The 20,556-nt window shown below is 41.2% G+C and overlaps 1 protein-coding gene across 2 annotated transcripts in view; it reads right to left on the bottom strand.

The window, feature by feature from the left end:
• The window catches only part of KDM7A (lysine demethylase 7A), a 69,845-nt gene that overhangs the window by 27,477 nt on the left and 21,812 nt on the right, over positions 1-20,556 (bottom strand). For both annotated transcript variants that reach the window (XM_054988258.1, XM_054988259.1), the window contains exons 2-9: positions 17,325-17,410; positions 12,667-12,784; positions 11,844-12,004; positions 10,876-11,017; positions 8,743-8,929; positions 6,484-6,646; positions 3,686-3,773; positions 2,863-2,969 (exon numbers count right to left, since the gene is read on the bottom strand). In XM_054988258.1, coding sequence (XP_054844233.1) covers positions 2,863-2,969; positions 3,686-3,773; positions 6,484-6,646; positions 8,743-8,929; positions 10,876-11,017; positions 11,844-12,004; positions 12,667-12,784; positions 17,325-17,410 — 1,052 coding nt within the window. The remainder of the gene's footprint in view (positions 1-2,862; positions 2,970-3,685; positions 3,774-6,483; positions 6,647-8,742; positions 8,930-10,875; positions 11,018-11,843; positions 12,005-12,666; positions 12,785-17,324; positions 17,411-20,556) is intronic.

Genomic DNA, 20,556 nt, shown 5'->3' with positions numbered 1-20,556 from the left:
TTCAGTGCTGAGAAACGGATGAAACCCTGGCACACTTTTTATACATACTCATAAACTGTCAACACAATCCTGAGGGGGGGGGGAGTCCTCAGGGAACTGACTAAGAGTTACGCTGGTGTATCCCAGATGTACACCAGTCTAAGTCCATCCCACCCCCCACGCCAGTGCAGTGGTGTGGCGCTGCTCTGCTGTGGCCCTCTGCCAGAGCCCATCCACAGTGATTGGGCCCCAGCGTTAACTGCAGCATAAGTCCCTGTGTCAGCAGCCAGTGGGGAGGCCTAGGGGCAGGGCATATGCCAGTTGGCTCCCTAAGCCCCTTTGGGCCTAGGAACAGCCCCAACTACAACAGAAATTTATGGCATGAAAAACGACAGCATAGCCCATAGGTGCCTACTGTATGGGGAAAGACACTCCCCTCCCCCACGTGGCCAGCCCCACCCAAGTAGCCCAGTGAAGCACAGGATTCCAACTACCGCAGGGACTGATCTGCTCGCACCCCCCACAGCCAAGCCCCCTCTCCCTGCACCCAATCAGCTCCTTGAACACCCTACATGACCTCCGGCCAGGGCACTCATGATCCCAGGTAAGTGGGGAGGTGGCTGGAGGCTCTACTGGGAAGCTCCCTGCTGTGGGGACTTAACAGTGTGAGGTGGAAGAGGGTGCTCACGGTGGAAGGGCAAGAGTGTGCAGGGAGAACTTTGCAAAATTTGGGGAGTGTTTTGCGCTCGCATATGGGAGGAGAGCTAAGTCTGGCATATCTGACTAACAATGACCACCCGAGTTTCCTTGCAGGTTTCCAGGCTCAGGGAGAGGCAAGGGCGCATCAACAGATAAGGAGCTGGAGAGGCGGCTGCCCCAGCTTGGTTGTTCACACCAGCCTCCCCTTTCCTGTCACCCGTGCTCCCCCAAAATGCTGACCACTGTGGCTGAGGTTCGCCAGGAGGTGTGGCCCCTGCCCATGAGTTGACGCAACCTGTGCCTGCCACGGTGGCAGTCACCCATGGAGCCGCTCTCAACACAGCTGGGGGGGTGCTTCCAGCAACCCATGTCAGGGCTCCATTCAGACTCCCTCAGCCACAGGAGAGAGTGCAACTGTGGTCAGGATGACTGGGTGCTTGCTCTCGTATCTCCCATGCAATGGTGGTCACGACCCCATGACTGTCTCCCTCTCAGGAGCAAAACTCCAAGCTGCCACTGGAACAGAACAGCCAAGTGTGGATGAGGAGCACTTTTCCACTGGAGGGGCATCACTCGTCTGGTTGCCAGCAGCACCTGTGACGATAGAACTGATGCTGCTGCCCACACCCGTGGACGCCTTCCCAGGACATGTGTGAAGCCAGGCCCCTTGCCACACGTTTCTTTCTTTTGACCCAGCAATGACCAATCATGACCCATCTCCCAGTAATCTTCTCGACTGCCATCCAAGCCAGCCCCAGGAGCAGTTCCCCAGGTAGCCCGTGAGTCAACCCTGCTCCTGAGAGAGCAGCATGAGGAATGCCCCTCCTGGCCCAGGCACAACTCCCTCCCCAGGTGAGGGAAGTTGGCAACACATGTCCAGACATCCTCTTCACTTTGGCAGTTCAATAAAGTCTGCGTCAAACAACAACTTGCCCCATCTGTTTGCTTGCCTCTGCATGACAGTAGCCCACCTCCACTTCCCCGTAGGGCTACCCTGGCACACTTCCCATTGAATGGTCTCTGACTATGAGCTGGGACAGATAGAGTGGCCTTGAAGAGGTTCCAGGTGCCCTTGTGCCTTTGTGGGGCTCCGCTGCCCAAAGGTGTACAGTGGCACCTTTGAGGCTCCAGCTCTGCCCAGCTTCCATCCCACCTTCCACTCTTCATATTCTCTGCAGGCAACGAGTTAGGACTGAGTGTTGCCCATGTGTGGGGGGAGGCACCAGGGGAGTGCCGTGGAGGACTCTCATTCTCCAACATCGCTGCATGTGATAAGCTGGGTGGAAGACTGCTGCATACGGGGAGCAAGGTTGATGCTGGGGGTGGGGGGGATGGGGAATGGAATTGTGCTGTGTGTCTCTCTTGCACGTAACATCCCTCCCCCCACATATTTACAAGAACATATCTCCCATATAGTAATATAACAATTATTCCTCTTTAGATTCAGAATGAACCTTGTACTTTCATATTCACACACCAGTTGACAAGCATTCATTGAGAGCAAATTTTATCTTTACACATTTTATTATCATTTAGTAAAACTGGTCCATTAATGAAAATAAATATTTGAACACCATGAACTAATTAGTTGATAACTTCAGTCATTTCTTCCAGAGAAATGAACTTGTACAAGTTCGTGATTCAGCTCTGTAACCTTCACTAGAACTATGCCTTGCTTTCGTTTAGAATAAAAGATGCTCTTAGACTCGCTGTACCCCTAAATGGAGGATAAGTCAGAGCTTGGTGTTTAGAGTACAGATACAGGCAGAGGGAAGGCGCATACAGCTTTCTGAAATGAGGTGCAGGGACTGACAACTATATATAGGTTTAAGTGGCTGAGCTTGAATGCAACTATTTCTGAAACAAGTATCTTTTCTCCTCTGTATAAATATGTTGACGCATACACAGGAAAACTTCTTTAAGAAATAGAGCTTACAGTTCTTCCTTTGTGACAACCTGAAAATTCTGCTATTTAGAATTAGAAAAGCATTGTTTACGGCAAACATTTTTATCAACAAAGTTTTTGCCATATCAGAACTGAATGGAGCAGTTCCACTGACATTGATCGGTCAGAAAGTACAAAATACCTTGCTCCTCCTCTGATACATATTAGGCCTGGATCTTTACTCAAATTATACAAAAAAGCCTAGCCTCAAGTTCTTTTTAAAACATGAAATTCGTTACCTTTCAAAGTTTCCAGTAAGTTTTTGGCCACAAACCAACAGATGGCTTCAAAGAAAGGGAATTTAAAAAGATCTGGGGTTTTTAGCCTTTTCTCCATTTCATAACACCTAAATAAACAATTTAGAAGAATTATTTTATGCAAATATTTGGTATGTTAAATGTGTTCACCCAAATTATGACTGGAAGCAAAATGAAGCAGTCCATGAGAAACAAGATACATTTAGACTCAAGTGTTGGAAGACCAAAATTTGACAGAGTTAGATTAAACTCTGCCAAAGTCTGGGCTTATTAGATTCCTCTATCGAACATAGTGCTATGAAGCTGGACTTCATAAAGTTAATGCATAAACCCAACTTTAAATAAACAGAAGATAAGCAGATTTTACTATTAGAATATGTTTGGAAAAAACAACAACTTAAAGCTGTATTCTCACTAATACTGGATCTAATTTAATGGGTTTTTTCCCCATTAGCAAGCTTGACAAATTTCAGTTTATTAACTCGCTTACTTAATTTATATACCCCGCCTTTCTCCCCAGTGGAGACCCAAAGCGGCTCACATCATTCTCTGCTCCATTTTATCCTCAGTTAGGCAGGTTTCTTTTGAAGCAATCTCCCCATCGGGCTGTTTAATTCCAGAAGCAAACAGATCTGAGTAAATCATTTGTTTCAGCTTCCTTGTAAAAGCTCATTAGTCACTGGCAAAAACATTAAAAATCTCTCTTGATTTTATCTGATTTATAACTATGGTATCAACTGAATGGCAGAATGTTCAAGGTTGTGAAACAAATTAGAGAATTAAAAGAGAAAGGCCTAAGACCAACCTGAGCTGCATGCCAATATTGAGGTTGTGCAAAAAGTTTCCTCCAAAAGCCATACAGTCCTGAGATGTGAGCACAGCATGAATCCAGCCTGAAATGATAAGTAGAACATGAATGTCTTCACTGCTTCACTATAAAATAATTTGCATAATATCAAAATGCATTATATTTTGTATTTTGATATTCACAGGGCAGACAGACTCTACAGAGTTAACATATTGCACCAGGTGTTTTACATCTACTAATCTTGCTAGGGCACAAAGACCTCCCCACTCCTCTACCTTGTCTTTAGTTGTAAATAATCTCTCTCACACACATGCACATACACCATGTGATTCGAATGTAGCAATAGGAGATTCTTTATATCTTTCCTCAAACCTCAGTGGGCCCCACATGAGGTACTAGAATAACAATCAAAGTATTATTTTTGCCTAATGCTATCTTGAAACCAGGAACAGACTTTAATTCACAGAATATTACTGTGTCATTTTTATCACTCTACATGAAAACAACTTTAGCTTGTAGAATGGAATTTGGTATTCTTTTAAGAGCTCTACTCATTGTGCTAGAATAATTTCTTGTACAGTGCCCCAGGAGCAAATATTTGGTAACACATATAAAATAATATTAAACCTATGAGAGGAAGTTAAACTATAGAGTGGAAACTGGAAAGAGTTTCATAAACTCAAGCATTCTAACAAACAGAAATGGGTGGATGAATGCTGCTTACTGTGATTTTCCCTGTGAAGCTTTGTGTTCCATTATGTTCTTTTAACTCAAGTCTAGACGTTCATACATGCCACACAAAGCTCTTTTCTAAAAAATGTGGTTGCCTACTTCCTAAGAGATTAGTGCACCACTCTTTACCAATACACCAGGCCATACACTGGCTCCAAACAGCTTTCAAGGCACATTTCAAACTATAGTCTTTCTGTAATTTGATCTTAGATACTATAAAGATTACCACAAGGCACGTCTGGCCAAAAATGACCTCTTGGTAGTACATGCCATTCTTAAAGTAAATTTGAATAGTGAAGACATACTGAAGTATTGCATGATCACCACCAGTCCACAGCTGCAAATTTCTTCTCAATGTATTTGCTAAGTATGAACATCAGTTTTTTTCCTTATTTAGGTGGCTGCAATTATGTAGGTCTAAGCTCTTATAAATATTTTACTGTAGCACTGGGAGTAATACACACACACACACACACACATACAGATACATACACTTAACACACAGTCATTTTCTTTATATATTTTTTCTTGTGCATATTAGTGCAACAGCCTGTAATGAGTCAGGGCTGAACTAAATGCAATGGCAGGAGATCACAACTGTTTCCAGGATCTTATTTCCCAACAATTCCACTGGGTGCACCAAAGTTCTAATATATATTAGCATTCTAATACTATATATTACCATTCTAATATTATGGGGAAGAAAGAAAAACTCCCACTATCCAATTTCTCCACCCCATGCATAATTTTATAAAACTCTAGCATGTCTCCCATTAGCCATCATTTTTCTAGACTGCCTTTTTTCATAGGGAAGGTGCCCCAACCGCCTCATTATCTTTGTTGCCCTCCTTTGTATTTTTTCCAGCTCTACAATATCCTTTTTAAGGTACAGTAACCAGAACAGCACAACACAGTATTGCAAATTAGGCCACACCATAGCTTTATACAAGGGCATTCAGTTAACACTCCCATTTTCAATTCTTCCTTTTCCCTTATATGAATCAAGTATTAAAAGCCCCAATCTTTCTCATATGTTGGTCTATAAAAAATAGTTACATTTAGGGGTGTGCAATTCAGCTTGACCATATCAAATACATATCTGAAAAAATACCTATTCTGAATTACCTAGATATATGTATCTGGATATATCCAGCATATTTGGATAAAACAGTATCTACATTATCAAATGTTCTGGATACATTCAGAAATATTCGTGAATCACATTTTAAAGTTTGCAGCAGCTTGTGTCTCCCCCCGCCTTTTGCAGGCTTCCTAAGCAACAGGAGGGGGGGAGGCCGCAATACTGTGTGTGTGTGCCTATGTCAGTGTTGCTTGCTTGCCATATGCCATTGCCAGGTCTGGCTGCAGTCTCAGTATTCCTGGCTTATTAGGTTGGATTCTGGAATTCTCCAGTTTGATGTTGGTTCTGTTGGGCTTCCAACAGTGTCCCTTGCTTCAGTTTAGTTCTGCTAGGATTCTCTGGTCTGACATTGGTTCTGTTGGGATTTATTAGTTCAGCTTGCATTGAGACTGGCTTTTGGCCAGGGACTGCTCCTGTGTGTATGGTTAAAGTTTCTTCACCCTGGAAACTTTGGAAATCCCTCCCCCTCAATAGAAAACAATGGAGAGTTGTTGGAGGCACCTTCTTCAGGCACTCATAGAATGGAACCCATGGGTCCAATCTTCTTAAAACTTGGGGGGTGATTAGTGGATAGGAAGGACTACGTCCCCTTCAAATTTAATGGAATTTGCTTGACAAATGGCCCCTCTAGTCTCCCAAATAGTTTTCCCATTAAAAATAACGCACTGAATATATTTGGGATTCCCAAATAAAACAATCTAAATACTAAATCAGACCCAAATATCAGGAATACCAAATATTTATGGTATTCCTGATATCTGGATATGAATAATACCATTTTTGCTGCACACCCCTAGTTACATGTATTAGTACCATATTTAAAAATGAGATTTTTTTTTTTTGAGATCTCTAACACTAACCAACAACATATTCAGCATATTGTTAAGTATAAGCATGATTATTCATAGGGAAAGCATTTTACCTGTTGGAACAAACAAAGTATGTCCTTGCTTCACAACACATTTGTAACACTTGTCAACTTTGTCTCCAAAATAAACTTCGCTCTGCGTGACAGATGAACTCCACGATTCATAGATTGCCAAATTTTCATTGGTAGGCTTGATTAAATAGAAGATTTTCTCACCCTGTACATAAAAATAATCACATGAGGCATGCATATCTTTATCCTTTTATATCAACTCCTAATGTTAAAAACCATATGATGATAGCTGTATATAGTGTTATGGTTATAAAACTATTGTGATTCAGGGGTGCTGTTTGGGAAAGGCAGCAGTCACAAAAGCCTCTGTCACAGGTTATAACTTCCCCCACCCTCTGGTTTCAGACAACAAAATTTCTTGTCAGAGAACCTATGTCTCTAACTCTAAGCAATAATAACAAGTATTCTTTCTGCAATGTAAACCTGTTCACTGAATCATTATCTTCCTTCCACTGAAATGTACAATTAATCCCACACTGAAAACTGACTCTTAACCAATTCTTCTTTGATATAAATAATTTAACTTATGAAACTTTTTTTTTAAAAAAACTTCAAGTTGCGTACAAACTTTTCAATAGTTCACATCTGGATGATTAATGTAGGAAAGATGAGAAAATTGCATAACCAAAGCAGTACACACAGCCCTGGGTCAAGGGTCCAAATCACCAGATCTGCTTCCAAAGTAATTCAATAATTTGGCTCTCAATCATCCTCTGGACTACGTGCAGCAGCCGACCACTTACTTTCACTACTGCTGATTTTTTAAGCTACATACTTTATAACTAGGGGTATGTATTATGAAATTCTCAAACTGAAAATATATATTAAATAGATGTTTAGGATTATCACCATAATCTTCCAGAATGGCAACACAAATCTGGGATAATTGGGAATTACAAAACTCTGTTCTTGAAAAATCTGTGTTGTTTTTTGTTCTGGGGTGCTTACCATCTGCAATGTATCAGGCATCCTGTTTTTCTTTGATTTGAAAAGAAAAGATTTGAAATCTGCCCTGATTTTCTGGGCAGTGGCCTGGGGAAGACAGCTCCCAGCCAGCACAAGCAAGGCATGGGACCAAGCAGAGTAGCAGTTCTGTCTCTCTCCTCCTCCCTCCTTATTTCCTTTGTGGGGGCAGGGCCTTTTTCCCCCTCTGCTAGTTGGATGGCTGGGGGAACCTTGGTTCAATTTGCTTGAATCTTGGGGGGTTAGTGGATATGCAGCACTAGCTATTATTGTGATTTTATTGTCATTCGGTTGAAAAACAGCCACTCCAACACACACACACACACACAACCCAACCCCACAAAGTCCCTCACAAGGAACAATGACAGAGCTGCAGGACGGGACAGGACAGTTTTCTGCAAAGGAAGTCTTCCTCACTTTGTCTCTGTGAGCTTAGAAACCATTCCCCTGCTCTACACAGCTTTCCCTCAAGTCTCTCTAACTCCTCACTTAACTGCTTTTTTCCCCAACTGTCAACCTGGCCCCAACATTCCATCAGCTCCCATCAGCTACTTCTGGGAGAGGTGCAACTGGAGCCATCTATCACATATACAATCACCATCTAACATGTGCTTATGCTACAACACGTCACTAGAAATGAGATGCGACAAAGTGCAACTTATCTTCCTTTGTCTATTCACTTGAGCTAATGGGTTAAACACAATATATGAAAGAAACCTGGAAAGGTAAAGTTTTATAACTATCAGGATCCTACTATATAAAAGGCAAGCCATATTGGCAACAACTCACTTTTTAATCCCCACGCAGTCACACTCGCAAGCTTCTCTGCAGGGATAAAAAGTGAGTCATCGCCAATATGCCTTGTCTTGGAGGCCCCAAGAAGGCTGCTGTGGTGGTGAGAAGGTCCAGCATGGTGACGCAGACACTGCAGGGCCTTGGGAGGGCTGCACCACTGTGCTGGGCTCCCTGCCAGCTGCACCAGGCCTCTGAGGGGTTACAGAGGCAGCAGGGAGGCCAGGCACGGCAGCGCAGCCCTCTCAAGGTCCTGCAGCAGCGACGAAAGCGGTGGGAATGCCCAATACAGTGGTGCAGCCCTCCCAAGTCCTCACAACAGCCACAGAGACAATGGGGAGGCCTGGTGCAGTGGCGCGGGGCCCCCCCCAAAGCCCTGCAGCGGGGGCCCACCAAATCAGTTTTCTAGAGCCCATTGTATTTTTCCACACAACGGGCTCTGTTGCTAGTATTGTATATTTAAGAAGTCAGTAACCTTTTTCTTACCCAGAGAACATGATACCAGACAGAAGTGCCCCCAAAATCAATATGAAAGTCTGTATAGCTGTCCTGGACTCCCATCAAACAGTATTTCTGAACAAAAGGCTTGGGAAAAACAGAGTCATCTGGCCAGTAATTTTCCACCCATGAGAGTTTTCTGGCAATGTCAGGAACTTCCACTAATTCAGACATCCTTGAAAATACAAAGAAATGCAAGAGTAAATAAGACTATCACCACCCCAAGGGAAGACATTAAGATGCAGCAAGTTTCTCTATTGTATCACTATTCCGATCCACATTACTGGGTAAGGTAGAATAGCTTTGTCAAAACCAAAGTTTCAATGTATATTATTAACTGAAATTAAACATACTTTTAGATACGATAACATGACTCTTACAAGCTTAAACAAGTGTCATAGTATAACCAAGAGTAAACATGGGATAAAATTAGATTTAAATCAAACCATATTTGTACTTCAGATATTTGTTTTCATACTCATACTCCACAAATACAATGGGATCCAGAGCAATATGCAAGAGCATGTGCACAATCGGATTTTCCTGCTAAATGCCCCCTCATCTAGGGTTGCCAGTCCCGGCAACCGGTGGGAAACTCACATTTGGAGGGGGTGGGGTATTACATCACCAACAACATGCTAGCATTCAGCCAAAACTCTATGGTTTAACCACAGAGATTTGGGCAAATGCTAGAGCATCACGAGACCTGATGGCCCTTCCAGATCATGCTGGTAGTGACATAATACAATCAGGGTAACACCCCCCCCCCATTTTCCCTCAGCACCAACTGAGCAGTGGGTAGGAGGTGGTGGCAGTACCTAGCAAGCTTACCCCTGCCCAACCCAAAGCTTCCTTTGAGAGCAGGAGAGACTCTTAAAGGTATGGTCTGTGGCTACAGGGGCTGCTGAAGGAAGGAACTCATTAAGCACTCCTCTCCCCCGGTCAAGTGCTTTCTGCTCATGCAAGAATTCATGCAAGAACCACTGTCCTTTTATTACAGCATCTAGACTTGTCTCAGAGAACTTTCAACATATAAGGCCTAGTACTTTACTGTGCGTTACAATGAAACTGGAAATATTAATGTTGTTTGGCTGGATGGTAAGGGTTAAACTTTCATAAAGAAATGAACAAATTGCAAAGCTTAGGTATTTAGAATACACAAAACAAGAAGAGATCATTAACATAGGTTTAATTGATTATCTTGCTGAAATATAGGAAAACACTTCCTGATCCTTCATCTCCATACCTGCAATCACTTGCCACTCACTACCACTCTTCCCCAACAAGAAACCTATATTAAAACACCTGACCTATCATCTCATTAGCACTGGCCTCAAAAAGTAGATTTTTTTCACACAGCACTTTATCTTCCTAGAAAGTAGTGTCACCAACTCTGGCCTGGGAAATTCCTGGAGATTTGGTAGCCATGCTTGTGAAAGGTGGAGTTTGGTACGGGGGAGGAGTTCAGCTAGAATCTATTTTATATCATTGGGCCTGCCCTCTAAAGCTACCATTTGCTTCAGGGGAATGGCTCTCTGTAGTCTGGGATCAGTTGTAATTGTGGGAGAACTCCAGACCACACCAAGAGATTAACAAAATTTGAGTCCAGCAGCGCCTTAAACACCAACAAGATTTTCAGGGTATAGGCTTTCAAGACTCGAAGCTTCCAATACCAGAGAACTTTGATTCTCAAAAGCTTATACCCTGAAAATCTTGTTGGTCTTTAAGGTGCTACTGGACTCAAATGTTGCTGTACTACTACAGACCAACACAGCTACTCACCTGAAACCAATGGGAGATTGGCAACCTTACTAGAAAGGGATGTGGAGATAGTGCGGCACAATTTTTACTCCACTCAACTGGAGTAACTGGGCTTATATTTCTTTAAGCAAAATTATTGTTGGGTAATCCCAACAAAACTTTGAACTCTCGTATTAGTTAAATTACTTCAACAAAATACTACATTTGATGTTTATTTCCAAGTTGCTAAATGCTAGCAACAAAACCAACTTTCCAACTTAATTGTCAAGCAATTATACTGCTTCATTTACTAACTGTTCTCTAAAGTGCTTCCTTTTATTACAGGATTCCCAAAGAAATATATGAAAAGTATATACTTACTTTGTGTCTGAAAATTCGAGGCTGATCACATTTAATACTTTTGGTCTGTCAGGGTTCATGAAATACTTAACATAATTATGGAGCTTCATTTTACTGTCTGCCTGTCTTGCCACATCAATAACATCTATCACTTTATCACCACCTATAAAAGCAAAACACCCTTATGTTTTCACACAGGCAAGGAACATCAGCAACTATCAGTGAAAGATATTTCAAATTTTAGCAACTGTGCTGTAACTGCTATTGTTTAAGGACACTGGAAGCTATACAAGGATAAGTAACATAATTTACCAAACAGATAAAATGTATGCAGTAATGTATTTAATTTCTTTCTTATGGTAGAAGGGATTAAACAGAATTTGTGCAGCTTTCAATTAATTATGCAGTGGTCCCAGAAACTTGAATCCTACATACAGAAACCTACATATCCAAACACAAGCTGCTCAATCTTATTCTCAGCTTGGAACTTCAATGCCAGCAGCAATTAAGATGTAAATATCAAAACTTCTATTTATGGAGTGGTGTCATAAATTCTGATAAAATTACTCTGAAGACAGACATTCAACTCTATAATGTATCTACTCTCAGGACTACAATTGTAATGTGTGCAGAATTCAGCTTACATGTGACGTCAAAGAAAACTTAGAAGAAAAACAATGGATAAACTCTCAAGATTGAATCATTCTCTCAACAATTGTATTCCTAGTTCTAAGTAGGACACTATAACCACACATGATTTTCTACAAAACTGTATAGTAGTGACCAAGAGTTGAGAAGTTAGCACAACGCACATCACATTCACAAAGCAATTTGGAAAGGTTAAGCCTCCATTAGTGCCTTCACATATTTCCTTAGGTTTCATCTCACACTTAAAAATCTGTGGCCTTAAAAATGTTTCAGGAGGGCCATCAGGTTATTTAGTGAAGCCAATTTTTATTTATATTTTCTGTCCTAACTACAGACCATACCTACGTATCGTTCCACATCCAGAACAGAAAAAGTAGGGGGAGGAAGTCTCAGACCTAATCCATCTAATTTGGGAACCATAATGGGAACATCAAACCCATGCTTCTCCAGGTATCTTTGTGTTAGCTGGCTGCCATGCATTTTCAAAATGATGTCATCAGCACTAGAAGAGAACAAACACTAATGTTTAAAAATCAAACAACAAAATTTAAAATAAACATGAAAATGTTTAGTAATCTCTAATAAAAAGGAGTGACTACAACTTTAAAATATTCAAACCAGTATTTAAAACCAGAGAAACTCATACTTGCAGAAATCTAAGATTATTCCCTAGATCTTTACAGTATACATTAACTCACTATGTCATTGTAAATTGACACAGTAATCCTAATTCTCTGAAGCTAACAGTATTTTGCAATGTTAGTGTTTCTCTAGCATTATCAAATATCCTAACCAAAAAAGGCACCCAATACCCCATAGTTCCTAATGTGGTAAAGTTTAGGGCATGAATGCAAAACCATGGTTTGAAGCAGCTAGGTAAAATGTAAGAAACTCTTTCAGAATAATTGTGAAATAACCTGCCTCCCCAAAATTGTTTCCTCAATCTGAACAAAGACTATAAATCTAACTACATATGAATTGTGTTTTATCGTTCCTAAAGCCTAGAAAACCTCTGATACAAACAATAAGCTCAGTTTCACAGTTAAACAGGCAAAGTGCTTCATATTGTTCCTGAAATCCTCTTCTGAATTTGATCAGCAGTTAGTAATTAGATATAACTGACTAGACTCATAAGAACTTTTCTTTTAGCACCACTTCTCTTACCTTGGGAATGAACGAGCTCGTAGCTGTTTTACGAATGTTCGTGTCCCAGCTTGAACTGGTTTGGAACCATCATCAAATTCAGTATAGTCGTGTCTGTGCCAGTTCCTTCTCTTTTTCACTAGAGGATTAAAATATGAATTAGCTTCTAAAATATCACATTTGTACTCTCCTTCTTCCAAACTTGAATAATCCATTGGATTTGGAAAACTGAGTTGTGATTGGCTGAGTGGCAATTTTCTGGAGGGCTTCAGAGGAAAAGAACACTACAGATTTATCTTTAGCTTTATTTTGCTGGAATCCTGTTTGTATGCTAGATGTTTTATGTTTCTGTGCTTTTATTTTTTGCTGTTTTAAACATTATAAATTACCCTGTGGATCAACCTGGGATAGAAAAACATAAGTGTTTTTTTTAAAACAAAGCTAATTCTCATACATGTTAAAATTGTATACTGACTTGTTCGTAGAAAATAACAGATATACAAACAAAAGCAAAATAAGTGTGTTGATCTCCTGTATTTTTTTTACTATTTCCCTAGCAATCTGTCTTTAAATTCAATTTCTTGTTCCTATGCTTCAGATACATCATTCAACTCTCAAATACGATTATCATGTCTAAACTGGATGGCCCTGTGCAAAGCAACAGAATAGCAAATATCCACAGACAAAGCAGTGGTTTCTGACCAGCTGAGGGAGTCCCCAGATAAGCAAAAAAAAATTAAATCTGTAAATTCACAGAAAGAGAGAGAGCTCTTCAAAAACTAAGCATACTGATTAGCCTTCAAGAGACAAGAAATGCTGAAGGAAGGTGAGTATCATTTGTGGAACACACGAAAAGGAAACATGGGTGGAGGAGGAATTGGCCTGACTGAGCCTCTAACACTTTTTAGGATCCCAGGGTGAGGGCTTTAAGTCTGGGGATATGTGCTTTGAGGTGCACGTCCCTTTGCCCTAATTCTCCCATTCCCCAATATATGAGGTTCTATGCACACACATTGCATTGCACAGGTTCAAGACTATTTGAACAGCTCACTCACTTGGACTTAAAGAGCAGCAGTCAGAACTTCAGAGAAATTAAGCCACCCCAACACTAGACTGCATAGGTTTTGGGTTTCACTAGCAAGAAACTACTAATCTAGCACTGGTCTTGTATCATTGTGCTCATGGGGAAAGGGAAAATTTCCCAATACTGTGTGCAGGACCATCTGCAGTCCTCCTTGAAGTCACAGAGATGGGTCATGTTCCTTTACTACTTATAGCACGGCTACCTAGCTTCAATGGCTTCTGAGCATATGGTCACCAGCTCAGCAGCTGGCACTCCCAGGAGCTTTTGGGGTGGGGCATTGTAGGGGAAGGGAAGCATTGTAGATGTTCTGATGTCACTTGCAGGCAATCACTCAGAAGTGATGCTACGGCATCCACAATATCCCCTCCCCGCCCCCATTTTTTAACACTGCTTAATTGATCCTGCATGGATGGGAGCTTTGCCCACCATGGGCAAGTACATGATAAGCCTGAGCTGGCGAGGGTACAGAGGCAGAGGCTCATGCTCTATTGTACTGCTGCCAACCAGCTCCAAGGCAGGCCAGTGTGAAGCTGTATAGCAATAGCGTAAGTGGAAAGGTAAGCACACCTCCTCTCATGCCATGCCCCTCAGCTTGAGACTGTAGAGCTGAGCTGGCTCCACCTCATCCTTTACACTTATCCACCACCACCCCAAATTCTGTGCAGACTCTCAATTTGCATGAATCCTGTTTTTGAAATAATGCCCACTAAAGTTTCCGCTGCATTTTTTTTGCAAACTAGTCAAGTAGGTTCTAGCAAAGTATCAGAAAGTCCAAGCTGTCAATTTGTTCACTTCCATAAAAGAACAAAACAGTATTACTACAATGTATGCTTCACTGCCTTTCCATTTTCCCAATACTTTTAGAAGAGTATGAAATCTGAAGGTGGGAGAAATGCACAAAATAATTCTTACGTAGAAATCTAAAGCACACCACAAGGCAAGCTATGTACAGTAAATCAAACAGGCAGTGCAAAACTACAAGGTAGAAAAAGTACTACCAAATAATCTGGGCCTAGTAATAGAGGTTTAGGCTTGCCTGAATCATAACCTACCAAGGAACAACAAATATGGAATTCAGACAGTGTCTTAAACAGCTCCCGGTGATTGCTGTCACTACAGGATGTCACTGTTCATAAGAACTCACCATGTAGAGTGTGGCATGTTCTCTATACCACTGCAAATCTTCTGGGAAACAAAAGCAGCAGCAGCAGCACATAAACAGCTTTCTGGTCTGAGGCAGCTGCCATAGGAAGCAATTTAAACAGCCTCCATGTAGCACACATTTTATGTATACCAACCGTCAGTAAGTGAGTATGTGTGTTTCTGAACAGAATGATGCATATCATTCTTTCCATATGTACACACCTGTTTCTACAAGCTCAATGACCACTTTGGAAAGCAGCCAATAGCATCTGACAGTTATTAAGGTAGGCAGCTGCTCTACAAAAGATGTGACACAAAGCCTCTGATGTAACTGAACACCTTTTAAGGACAAATCGGTATGTTTGTTAAAAGGCTAGTGTTACCTACAAGTAGTTATACTTTTACAAATTGCATTTTCAAAGGCAGAGATTACTCTGCGCAAAGTTTTTATTATTTATTCTAAAAATGAGTCAGCTGGATTTAGCAAGGGAAATATAAAAGAAACAAAACCCTATTTCAACTGTAATACACAGGTGGGAAGGGATAAAATTAAAAAAAAATGTTACTATGTAGAGCCCAGCTAGACTAAATGTGCCAGCCATTATATTACCCATTACAGCTGGCGTCCATTGAATCTTACCTTCCAATCTGTGTATGTTATATAGGGCACTGTGGCAAATAATACACTGGCCACTAATTATAATATATAGTTAAGATTTACATTTTGGATCTATTAAATCTTGTAATATAGCTGTACCTTACAATATTGTTGAGCAGCAAGTTTAATTATCTGAGTGTTCAAATAATCTTTAACCATCTTTCATAGATAAAAATTACACGTTTCCAAGTGTAATCCTTCATTACTATTTGATAATAGTACAGTGTTCTGTATTTTAGAAGTAGCTGAATTAATTGGAGATTCTTAGGGTAACAGCATTACACAAATACAAATATTAAAGTTAGCCAACAAGATACATATCTACCCTCATTTGCCTCCATGAAAAAAAACCCAGAGAATAGACTAATTCAGAGACTTAGTTCATCTTGCATTCAGGGCTTTTCAGCACTATAATTTTGCGCAATTAGATTGACCTGTGACCTCCGAGCATAGTAACACAGAACATTCATAATGAATTGCTGAGTGGCCTGCCCTGCTCTATGGCACCAGTAAGTAATCCCTTCCCTTCATATGGTGTTACATACCTGCTACCACGTTAATCATATGAACATGTGCCAGAGAGGCTGACTCTGCGATTCACCTGCCAGCCAGATCAGGTATCCTAGAGCCTGATTCACAGACTTTAGAGAGACACTTTGTGCATCAAGAAGCAATAATAAAGTGCTCTGGGAAACAATGGGCAATAAGGCAAGACCTCAAGTGGTATCTTTATCAGTTAATCTTGGTTATGTGGAGGAAAGAAACTCCAACTCACCAAGATGCCTGCATTTGGACACTGTAGTGAATTGGAGCTTGATCAAACCAGGAAATTTTACAGCGAAGTCCAAGCACAGAGTTTAATTTGAGTTTATGACATCACAGCAGAAGTAAGATGGAACTTGGGGGGGGGGGGGGTAAAGATGAGCTACTCAATACCTATTTAGTTTCCCTTCTTTATAAAGATTGATGCACCAAGGAGACATTTTATATCTCTGCCAAAAAAATTTATATCTTCTCCATGTGATGATCCCACTAATGAAGGTCCAGTAACAAGAGTGGAGTCAGAATTGCCCTCACCAAACATTTAAGAAAACTACTCTACTTTTCTACAAAAGAGTGAATGGAAACCACTCACATATATGCAATAAAAGAAATGTACTTGGGCTTACTTTGGGAGAGGAGGCTAAACCTATCCCCAATGACCCTAGCCATGGAAAACCAAGCCAGTTCCTACTTTATTATATAGATACATATTTATAATATAATATTGACCTAAACTTGCTGAGCTATAATGTGATGGAATGTTAGGAACTACCTTTATAGTAATAATAACATTCGATCCTGCAGGGCAAGATTTCACCCACCCACACCCTGAAGCAGAATTTAATTTGCATTAACTCAATCTCCTCATTTTCTATTTCGAGAATTTGGTTTCCCCAATATACTATTTAGAATACTTTAAAAGAAAGACTTACAAGTCCAATAAAACAGCTGTTGCCCAATTCCAATTTAAATTTTGTAAAATTAAGAAGTATTGTAAAGTACTGCAGATACTCAAATCAGTAAGCTTTCTTCACATTCTGTTCAGCTCACATATTGTTCTCTTAAACAATGAGATGGCAGGCATATCAAAGTGAAACCTATTACCCACTTCTTTGCCCAATAAACTGCTAAATATTTAAGTTACGATTTATTTTTATCCCAAACTCCTTCTCAATTTTGTTCCTTCCTCCAATCTAGAAATGATTTAGGAAATATATATTGTCATGTGTATCCCTAACATCCATTACTTACTTAAGGAGGGTCCATGAAGAATTTCACAGTTGGGACAGTGATATAGGTCAATGTCAACAGCATGATGTTCTTCTACTCTGACACAGCTAAAATAGAAGGAAATAACGTTTAGAAACTCTTGAGATGTTCAAAGTTAATCAATTTATACCTTTATAGGAAAATTATCAGGGACTTTGTTCCAATGTCATGACAAATAAGATTGTTCACAGGAGGCACAAATGCAGCACACTGTCCAACTCACACACTCCTCTTGCTTCCTCCTCCACAAACAGAACATGACTGAAGCCTTCCTAGTGTCCTGTGCCCTGCAGGCTGGCCTGATTTGGAGTAGGACTTCTGGAGTACAGACTAGCAGCCAGCCTAAACTAGGGACTAGATGGTTTGTAGTTTTTTAACTTAGATGCACGAGGCCCCATCCAGAACATGCACAGGGTCAGGAAGCCCTAGGCACACAGGTTCACTGGCTGGCCAGCTCACCAGGAGGTTCGGCCTACCCACCTCACCCTGGCATGCCGGGTTGAGGGGGGGGGAGGGAGAAAGATTGCCCCTCAGCACTCCTCCTGGCTGTGAGAGCAGGAAAACAGGTAAGAACAGGAAGAAGATGGTGGTGGCAGACTGCCCGGTCACTGTTTTCTCCTGCGAAAGGAGGTGCTATCAGGAGGAAAGTGGCGGAATCACATGGACTCATCTGCTGAATTGCCATCATTCACCTGCTGCCTCTGCTGCTTGTATTAGAAAACTAAGTGGAGTTCACTATTTTTTAAAATTTTGTTTGTTCACCATTAATCCAAGCATCAACTTACTTCTTTTCATGCCAAAGATGGATTGTCACAGCATATATTAAATGCTGCCTGTTCTGGATGGGGATCTCGTGGCTCCATATTAAAAAAGTACAAATCAATTAAGAATGGCATCAACTGACAAAGGTGCAGACCCATGGCAAATGTCACATCTAGCTCTTCCCTATGCCATACCACTAGGGATGTGTGACCCTGGTCCGGGAACCAAGAAAAAAAGCCAAACTTATGCCGATGCAGCTAAATCTGGCTTTCCCAGCACCCACTGAAGAACCCCAGACCTGATCCCAGCACGTGGACTCTGCTGGGCCGGATGATCCAGCCACAGCAGAGAGCCAGAGGAAACTATCTTAGGGCAGCTGGAGGCAGTGAGCGGGACAGCAACAGCACAAATGGAGCCAAGCTCTACACTGTGGCAACAGAGTGGGGTGAGGCTGGTTGGCAGGAGAGAAGGCAGCAGGCAATGTGAATTTTCATCCCATTCTGCGCCCCCTCCCCCACCAAGCTCCAAGACAGCCCCTTCAGGCCAACGGCTGGCTGCCTTTTAAACCCTGCAGCTTGACCTAGCCCCCGCTTCCACCACTTCAGTAAAGGGAATCCTTAGAGATTCTCAGGTCTGAGAATAAGCTTGCAAGGGAATTGATGACCAGAGAATTCCAAGCAGGTGGTGGGGGTGCTGCAGACTTTAAAAGGCTTGGAAATGTTTCCTCCATAAGAAACGATGGAGAGTGGCTAGGGGGCAGCTTGTTCAAGGGCCCATAAAATTGGACCATGGGCTCCAATCCTCTTGGAATTTGGGGAGGGGTCTTTAGGGGACAGTAAGGAGTAGGTTCCCTGCAAATATGGTGAAGATTTATTTTAAAGTGCCCCCCCCCATCGCTCTGGACATTTTTCCCCATAGAAAATAATGGCCGGTTAAATCCAGGATTCTCTAACTTGGATCACAGAACCTGACCCAGATCTGGACTTTTTAAAAAAACATGCACACCTCATATACCACCTCCCTTGTTCTTAATTATCAATATATCTCTTTCTGAACCATGCCACAGAGAATATGATCAACAGAGTCACAACATGAAGCTAGGAACAGACCTGACAGAATTTCTCTACAAAACTGAAGGAAATCCCAGGGCTGACTTGCCAAGCAGTGGGAGAATGCCTACCAGCCAGTGCTTCCTGACATTGGTCAGCTGGCTGGGGGAGGGGGAATGGTGGGAAACTAGGAAGACATCAGCAGTGTCCTGATGCACTGATGTCACTTCCTGTGTGCCCTTAACTGATTTTGCCCAGCTGACATTTGGACTATTGGAATAAATCACTGTAGCCTAATTTGAATAGAAAGAGTGAAGAGTACTTGCACATGGAAAGGGGGCTTAATATTTTGTACAGTGTCAGTTTATCTGTTGCTATTGAACTGACCCCTCCCTGATGTGAATGAACATTCCTTTTGTGTCAGTTAAAAAAGGTCTGTTACTGTAACTGTCTATCTTATGTACAAGTCATGAACAAGTTTTCTCTCATAGTTTGCTGTTTGCTTTACTGTATATAGTTATTAAATGAAGTTCAATATTATCTGAACAAGTACATCCTCAGAATGATATTATTTCTCACTGGGTTAAACTATTGACTGCTACATAACACCCATTCAGAGTGGTTTACAAAGTATGTTATTATCCCCACAACAAAACACACTGTGAGCTAGGTGTGACTGAGACAACCCCTAGAAGCTGTGACTGACCCAAGGTCACCAAGCTGGCTTCAAGTGGAGGAGTGAGGAATCAAACCTGGTTCTCCAGATTAGGGTCCCGCCCTCTTAACCACTACACCAAACTAGCTCGTGAATATTGTGTCTAATTTCAAACCAGCCCATATTATAGATTGCTGACCTCTCTAAACAAGGGTTCAAGATTTTATACCATAAAAAACATGTACAGACTAGTACCAGTAGAGATTACCACCCTGTACCACAAAACATCTAATAAGACTCCTTTGAAGAACTAACTCTAAAAATGACCATCTAATATTGTTTGTTAGTATAAACTGTACAAATTTATGTAATGTATAGTTTCATTCATATGATGGCCTCAATAGATGTAATCTTGCTTTTTCAGGTTACTAAAAATTGAAAGACTCTCTTGCTTTAAGGGATTAAGCAGTAACAGGGCTACAGAAATAATAGTTGAACACAAAAATATCAAATTCTAAAGTAAATGTCATTTGTAGTTATAATGTAGTCATTGGACTATATGGGGGAAATTACCAATTCATTCTCATTGATACAGTAAAAAAGTTTGTATTTTTAGTAAATATACTGGATCATAGGGTTGTTATCCTCAAGCACCCAGCATGTTCCTTGTAAGAACTGTAGCTTTACAGATACCACAGTTTTTGTAAGAAGTTTAACTAGGAAAGCATTCTACCATGAGGAAGTAATC

This window comes from Eublepharis macularius, chromosome 9 (genome assembly GCF_028583425.1).
Source record: "Eublepharis macularius isolate TG4126 chromosome 9, MPM_Emac_v1.0, whole genome shotgun sequence".
Classification (NCBI taxonomy): Eukaryota; Metazoa; Chordata; class Lepidosauria; order Squamata; family Eublepharidae; genus Eublepharis; species Eublepharis macularius.
This window is presented reverse-complemented; position numbering and strand designations above follow the sequence as displayed.